At 38.9% G+C, this 8,527-nt stretch overlaps 1 protein-coding gene across 1 annotated transcript; it reads right to left on the bottom strand.

The window, feature by feature from the left end:
* Window positions 1–1,450: 1,450 nt before the first annotated feature.
* Window positions 1,451–7,956, bottom strand: PRDM13 (PR/SET domain 13). The gene is made up of 4 exons (XM_088470931.1): window positions 7,642–7,956; window positions 6,119–6,250; window positions 5,770–5,890; window positions 1,451–3,963 (listed from the first exon to the last, which is right to left on the bottom strand). Exons 1-4 carry the CDS (start codon window positions 7,780–7,782, stop codon window positions 2,450–2,452), a joined length of 1,908 nt encoding a protein of 635 aa, XP_088327057.1. The 5' UTR covers window positions 7,783–7,956; the 3' UTR covers window positions 1,451–2,449.
* Window positions 7,957–8,527: the final 571 nt, after the last annotated feature.

Raw genomic sequence — 8,527 nt, 5'->3', positions numbered from 1 at the left:
AAACACAATGCTAGTTGGTAAGGTCCCTTAATAAGTGCTTCCTAACACTCTTAAAAGTACAAAGTTTTCTGTAGACATTTAACTGATCCTGACTATTCACATCTCCCTCCTTGTCCAACGCATTAACTATGCTGCTTAGTACAAAAGCTAATACAGATCTTGCTATCAGATACGAAAATTAAAAAATGACCTGTATGTTATTACGTCTAATCATTTCATTTCATTTCTGTCAGTGTGGACAACAAAAGTAACATGGCAGACAGATCACTTGGTTTTTATTCTCCACTATTTCACTTGCAGTTACTTGTATTGTGTATGGGTAATGAAGTTGAACATGATACAGCTCTCCTCTAGACAACAGCGTGTAGGTAAAAGCTGCTTGCCCATTAATTTGATGCAAGATAAAGCACAATGCATATACAAGTACTGCTGTTGGTCTTCATTTTTCAGATAAATTATCAGAGTTAAGTGAAATAAAATACAGTCATTGATTTTGAGAATTCCATATATATATATATATATATATATAATTTATTTATTTATTTTCAATATATATTTTTGACTTGGAATGTCTGTGAAAAATGATAGCATGTCCACACCAGCCTTGCCACACCCCTACCATTTCCACCAGAAATGGCAATGATCACTTTGCTTATAGATCAGATGCCTGGCTGCCTTCCTGGGCATATGCAATTCTACAAAAACTTACTAAACTGCCTATAGCAAAGCAAAATGCTGCTTTTGTGCAGTTTTGTCTTCTTGGGTTATCTTGCTAAAATCAGATAAATTTAAATTAATATCTGACATATTATGTTTGAGACTTCATTTATATTTATATTTTAAATGGAAACAGCTAATAATGATGCCACCAAATGCACAACCCTTTTCATGCACATACTCTACACATATATTTTTGTACTATTTTTATCCTTATATTAGGATTTTAGAGTTTTGACATCCTTGTATGTGTATCTGTAATTCTTTATTTAAAAGGCATGGACATGTTCTAATTCAATTATTTCTGAGGAACTGTGTTATCCTAATTTGAACTGGCACTAAATGGTAATGGGAAAAAAAATCTTTACGGAAAATAAAGAATGGATTTCAGTAATGGTTACATGGACAAATAGAAAACTTGTAAGGAGACTGTGAATGATAGATAGATAGATAGATAGATAGATAGATAGATAGATAGATAGATAGATAGATAGATAGATAGATAGATAGATAGATAGATAGAATACATATTTGTTTCTCCTGAAATCTGTTTGGTTTACAGTTAGAACAAGAAATACAATGCAGCATTTCATAACTTGTAATTTGCTTTCAGGCGTACTACAGTATCAAACATATATGCAACTCAATGATACCTCATACCAACACCTATATAAATTAACATAAATACTTTTTTACTTTCCAAAGGACAAACGTTACTTTGTCAATAATTTTATTTAGAAAATCGCATAACAAATTTAACCAAGACCAAATAACTGTTTCCACTGTACACCATCTGTTATTAAAAAAAATCTTCACAACTCTTGCAATGTCAGAGAGCTTTTCATCACAACAGTTTGATAGCTGGATATAGGGTTGAATAGGGTAAATATATGAAAGATATTTGATGATTCCATGATTTCCACTTTTCTAAAAGAATAGCATTTAATGGATCTGTTTTATTGTGACAAGGGAGGGTGGTATAAGACTGATGCGGAATTGCTGCACTGTTGTTTTTGTACTGGGTGAATATGCTCAGTTGGGAATATATACCAAAGGCACAACATCTAATGAATGAAGAATTGCTATTTTCTGAATACAGAATACTATGGATATTAGAATTGGCCTTATGTAGGGCAAATGCCATCAAGTGAGCCCTGGTGTAACAGAGGCATGGATGTTACTACTATCGGTGTAGCTGCTATGGGGCCCAGAGCCAAGGGGTCACGCCTTCCCTGCCAAAGTGACATGTCTTATATCCATTTTCACCATTGGGTGGTACATAGGGACCTTACACACTTTTGCAGTTGGGCCTTCAAATATCTAGCTATGCCCATGATTAGAGAGTTCCTAGCTGAAAAGAAAGGTGTAGACAAGCACTAGCAAGGTCACTCCCTGAGCTTGTCAGTCATGCCCTGATATTGGGTGTCCCAGTAGAGGACATTGATGATGGTGATGATGATGATATTCCTAGTCACTACACGTGCACCTTATTTTGATCATCTCAATAGCACTCAAACATGATTTTGGGTATATTGTGTTCCCACTTGGCAATCAATGCAACCAGCCTTTCTATGTGTTAATTTAAGACCAACATAGCATTTTGTTATGTTCAGAACCACATAAATAGATACAACCTATTTCATCCTGTTTATGTATTATACATTTCCATATTTATTAATATATAATTAGATTTAGTGATATATAATGTTCTGCACAGTTTCTTCCTCCAGGCTCAGAGTCCTTTGTCCACCCCTATGTCCTGGTCACTTTGCTCGTCTGTGAAACATACGTCTACATCACTGTCATTGTCTTCACTCTTGGGTTCGGGTTGGGGGTAGGAAGAGTCACCCTGGGCCTCCTCCTCCTCTTTGCTGCTGAGGCTCTGGCCCGGGTGTCTCGACTTGACGTGTCTCTCCAGGTCCCTCCTCCTGACCAGCACCTTGCCGCAGTGCTCGCAGCGGTAGGGGGTATTGCCCTCTGCGTGCAAGCGGATGTGCTTGTTCAGGTTACTGGGGTCCCCGAAAGGCCTCAGGCACACCTTGCACTTCAGCGGCTTGTACCCCGTGTGAGTCCTCATGTGGATCTTCAGGCCGTACTTGCGAGAGTAGAGTTTGCCACAGTAGAGACACAAGTGACCTTTTTTTGGCTTGCCAGAACCTGAGACTGTGGTCCCTGACAAGTTATCCAGCCTCCCAGTCCTACTCTTCTCTGCTGCTATCTCAGAGAGCTGTTGGTTGTGCATGGCGATCTCCCGGTCTATGCTGGTAGTGATGGAGCCCAGCTCTGGGGCCATTGCTGCACCAGTATTGAAGTATGACATAGACTCCGGGTATTTAAGGAGGTTACTAAAGTGGAATTTGAACGGGTAGTAGGGAGTGCTGTAGAGGAGCTCCCCATTGTACACTGTGAAAGGCATGACCGGGATATTACATTCCGCTGAGTACGACTTGATGCCTTCAAACTGCGGGATGGAGAACCTCTCGGTAAAGTGCAGCCCCGCCTGTGGCATTTGGCTATAGCGGCTGCCCGGAGACAGGCTGGCATGGACACCCCTTTCCACATGTTTGAAGGCTGATGTTTCTTCCAAATGAGATAGGATGGGGAACCCTCTGAGGCCAGTGCTGCAGGACAGGACAGCAGAGGAGCCGTCATTTGGGTGCAAGCACTTGGAATGGTGGCTGCTAACCAGAGCTTCATTCCCTGAGCGACTTGCTTTCATTCCTCCTAAGAGTTTGCTGTAGCCAATGCTGCTGGCCTTTGTGTCCTCCCTGGCAGCGTCATGGTGAGAGAGTTTGGAGAGCCCAGCTGGCTTGAATGCAGATCTTAAACCTGGATAAAACGTGACCCCATTGCCACCACAGGCGCTGCCTACTAGGCCAATGAGTTGTCCATGGTTCCTGGCAGAGCTGACGCTCATGTCCAGGGCTCTGTCCTGCTCCTCTTTCCCAAGCGCCTTTTTCATCACCCCAAGTTTGTTCAAAGCCGGAGATAAGGACGATTCTTTCTTAATGGAGTCTCTGGTTGCGCAGTTGGCCTGCAGGTGGTTCCCCCTGAGAGCAGGGGTAGTGTTGGGGCCCCCATCAGTGACTTTAGGAGATACATGGAAAATCTCAGTGGCTCTCACGTGGTCGTTGGTGAGGAATCCCCTGCTGCTATTTAGGGCGCAGTGAAAATGGACGTGAGCTTTTAAAGTGTTCGGATATTTAAATGTTCTCCAGCAATACCAGCAAATGTAACGTTCTTCTCCTGGTGAAAAAAAGATAAAAGCATTTAATTCAAACTATTTTAATTATTAGAAGATGCAAAGAAGAGACACATTAGATTTTGGATAATTTTGTGTAAATGTGCCAAAATGCATAGCGAAAACCTACTAAACTCTCTCTCTCTCTCTCTCTCTCTCTCTCTCTCTCTCTCTCTCTCTCTCTCTCCCTCTCCCACTCTCTCTCTCTCTATTTCTCTCTCCCTCTCCCTCTCTCTCGCCCCCCCACAGCTGCTGCAGTGGGATAACAGGAGGAGATGGCTGCTCAGCGACCTGGGATCTGGCCCATCTGTTGACATTAGCAGAATAGGTAGCGTATGTCGGGCAGTTTAGGACTCTTTTTAACAAAGGGTTCATGTAATGATCATGATCTCCCGCTAACAAAGCAGAACAGTATGAAAGCAGCCATCCTTCTTTCCCAAATACAATGTTAGCTCTACAATTCCCTAATCTAATTAATGTCTACATCATCTGGGTATAGGGTGATCAAACGTTTAACCTCTCAATTATATCCAAATTACATCATTGCCTGTGTTACAATTACTTATAACTTTGAGATGTTATAATTATTTTAAACAATTATAGGAAAGCATGGAAAGAAGAAAACGTGTGTATCCATAGTCAAAATGTATTTGTCTTCCTCGCTTAGTTTGTGGAATGGATAAGAAAAAGATTACACTAGCCGTCCTAATCCTATTACTGAGAACGGGTGGTGTAGCCGGATTACAGGAGTTTCTATGTACACTGCATGTAATACTGATTTTCAAGGGAAATCTGTTGAATTTTCATGACCTGTCCAAGGAATATCTCTATAGTTTTTGTTGTCGTTGTTGTTGTTGTTGTTGTTGTTGTTGTCTAAAGGCCCCTTTTTATCACAATAAAATTATAATATTTCAGTTTTGTCTACACTTTGCTCATGATTAAACCACAATCTCATATTTTAATTCAATAAATTGATATAATTTCTTTCTCACCTATAAAATGTATGTTTTCATGTCAGCGATAATTAGGTATTTAATAAACAGGAATGTAGCTAGAAATCCTGGCATGCGCTCTGCCTACTAATTATCCCAATTTTTTATCCTTTCAACCACTTGCTAAAAAGATTTCGGAGATTATTTACAAAACGGAGTAGAATAGAGTCCGTGTGATACATAACAATGTGATGAAATGTTTCTAATATATCTGTATAATTATTATTTTTTAAACCAGCCGAGATTTTTGGTTAAAGACAAAATAATTGTCAACTTTGTTTCAATAAAATGTTAGGATTCCATTGTGATAAATTTGCTTAAATATATTTATATCAAGTGTTGCATATAAAGTGCTACTTGTTGTTTATCACCTTTCTTGTCTTATTGTTTTGCATATTGATTGGGTCACTGATGTGTCATCAATGTTTTCCTAATAACTGGAATTAAATATTGCAGTTTCTTACATTGGCAAGTAAAAGTTTAGAAAGTCATAATAAAAAGGAAATTATATACGCCACTTATTATGATAATTAAAATATTAAACATGCATGTAAACCTTTGTGAATTATAAAGAAATGCTCTATTTTCAATGAAGAATCATCCCTCTGATATCTACACACTTAAACAATTAAGACTGAATGGATGCTTCCTGTTATATAAACTGTATAATTAATAATAAATCGCGTATGCAGTTAAATAAACGCAGCTATTTTACTCATTTATATGTGTAGCAACGCGTCGTACCCTCCATACCTAGCTGATCGCCAAATATCGTTCTAGAATAACGGAGAAACCACATCAATAATATAATAAAAATACCTTTTTCATCGTGTGTTGGGGTAGCCGTAGTAGATATATCAAAGCACTGAGCTAGGGAGTTAGAGTACCAGGCTGTGAGCTCCTCTCCTGCCTGCACCTCCCGCATTGTCCTGTAATAAATCTGTAGAGAGGAGAGATCACCTGTTACTCGTCTGCTCACACAAAAAGGCTGTCCTGTAATAGCAGTATCTCATCAGCAAGGTCGTCAATTATAGCGATAGTTACACTGTGCAATATATTACACTGCACAAGTGATGGTCACACTGGAATTTATTATTAAAAAAAAAAAAAAAACATTTAATTTCAGACCCCATCAACAAGTGTTCATCCCTTGATATAGTATTTATACCTGTCCTCCGGGTAAATCTGAGATTGCTTCCAAATTCTGTTCTTGGCAATTTCGGGCCGCCCGTATTAACCCTATCCACTCCGTGGCAGGTCCCCCTGCTTCATCCACCAGCTCACCTCTCACAAACCGCACCTGAAGAATGAAGAACTCTCGTCACCTCAATGCTCTGATTCCTAGCACTGCATTCTAATGCAGAACATTATTCTCTTCTCACATCAACAGAAACTTTAAATACAATTATAGATCTGTATATAACAATAATACCACTGTTTTAGAGTATGGAAAAGATCGAATTAAAACTACTTGATACACAAAACAAAACGATAATTTAAATGTTCTTTTTCCTATATTGTGACTTGTTTTCTTATTTACCAATTTTGTCCGTTGATCTAATAGAGAAAAATTCGATTGAAGTGCTTGTCTTTTACAGAAAGGGACCATATTGTAAAATACCATATCAATGTGGCTGAATGGGCATGCAATAAAAGTCACCGCGACAAAGCAGACTAATGTGAGAAAGCAATGGAGCCAGATGATGAGAAATAAATTTGGAGAGTCTGGCAGAGCGTTTAAAAACAATTAAAAGACATTAAAAATCATAGCGGAACGTGTGACAAAAGCTATTGATTTGGGGCCTTTGTAGATTATGGCAATTATTTACTAGTAACTGATTTTTATACGCGCTCATGTATTTTTCATTCTCTTTTAATGTTAATGCGTTTAGATATTTTTTTTTTTAGACTTTACATATTTTCCTACTTCAAATATAAGGTTAAACTGATATTGGATGCAATTTGTTGCTTAGCATGCAGATCTCAAATGGTTTTCCAATCAAAACAATAATAAAAAACTAATGCCTAAATTCCATATTTGTTATTAATAATAAAAAAAAAATCGAAAACAGGTTAACAAAAATTCTCAAAAGGACTAATTAATTAATTGATTTATTAATTAATCGACTGATTAACGCTCTCTATTTTAATTTAAATGCATAGACAATTAAAGTAACTCAAATGAGCATTGGTTGTAATAACGTGTTAATTGGTATTGCATAAATTGTCAGGGTATTGATTAAATACATTGCTTATCAATTAAATAAAAACGAAAAAATAGGACCAATGTTATTAGTTAAAAGAATTTAATTCTGTATGAACATTGACATGTTCTGCTTGTATCCCGGATTCATCTCTGTTTAACATCCATGTCAATACTTTTGCATTTAATATAACTTGGTCGAGCCAATTCTGTCATAGCACATTTCAATCCAATGTAAAATTTGACCTTGAATAGAATATATATATATATATATATATATATATGCCCCTAATAGCGCTGGTTACTAGATTCCTACAGTATGTCCTGTGAAATGTTCCTCCTACAGTATCTCGCACAATTGATAGGGTGTAATTTAAGTATTCTGGAGAATTGGGTATATTGCCTTCTTATCTTCACAAGGTAATGCTGACCATCCTGGCCCCAATACACCTGCTATGCCTTGAAATAATCATCCAAATAGGAAATACCTTTTTCTTGGGTCCGGGCTCCCTGCGGTCTGATAGGTACTTCCCCAGTTTAAAAATTCCCAGAATGGGACCCAGGCGCAGGCTGGCTGGGATGCTGGTCTCTGCGCTGACGCTGATGGCCGGAGCCCGGCTTGTGTGCATGCTGCCTGTAGAGATGAGCAGTCAGGGACCCCCAGTAGCTCTCAGGGATGGAGTGACAGAGTGAGAGAGAGGAAGGACAGAACACAGGCGTATCTCCGCCTGCACAGTGACGCGCAGCTCTCTGCACGCCGGCTTTTCTATAGGATCAGGAGGGCTACCCCCTTGGCACGTTGATGCCATAGGGCTCAGAGTTTGGTGAGAGAGTTGAGCTGTTCCAGCAGCTGCAGCGTTTCATTCAAGGGGGTCACATGGAGACTTTCCCTAACCCTTCTGCATAATCAGCTCCCATGAATGGTTACCAGACAATGGTCCAGGCGACCTTCCCATCCAAAAAAATCCAATTTGTCAAGGGCGAAGAAAAGACTCTGGTGAATCAAAGGTCTGGAGGGACCATTAATCCTCAGCATGGGGTATTGTCCTCTAGACAGTTACGATATTTTAAGTGACAAATCCACTGTATAATTTCTCCATAAATTTTACTTTCCCTTATTGTTCACCGACAAACCAGTTCTGCAAAATAAGTGACTATTTTAAGTCTACTTGGCTGATTCTTTTGAGGTTTAATATACTTCAAAGATTTTTAATTCTATCCCCTTGGCTTTATTGCAAAGGACTGTTTAACAAAGGGACTAGGAATGTTTAAGGACTTGTTAACTCCTATTGATTCCTGGCGTGTGCCAAACAAAACTTGGGCAGGTACTTGACGGAAAACACCAGAAATACCTACAACTTTTTCCCTAAATAA

This window comes from Taudactylus pleione, unplaced genomic scaffold (genome assembly GCF_031769625.1).
Source record: "Taudactylus pleione unplaced genomic scaffold, aTauple2 ptg000015l, whole genome shotgun sequence".
Lineage (NCBI taxonomy): Eukaryota > Metazoa > Chordata > Amphibia > Anura > Myobatrachidae > Taudactylus > Taudactylus pleione.
This window is presented reverse-complemented; position numbering and strand designations above follow the sequence as displayed.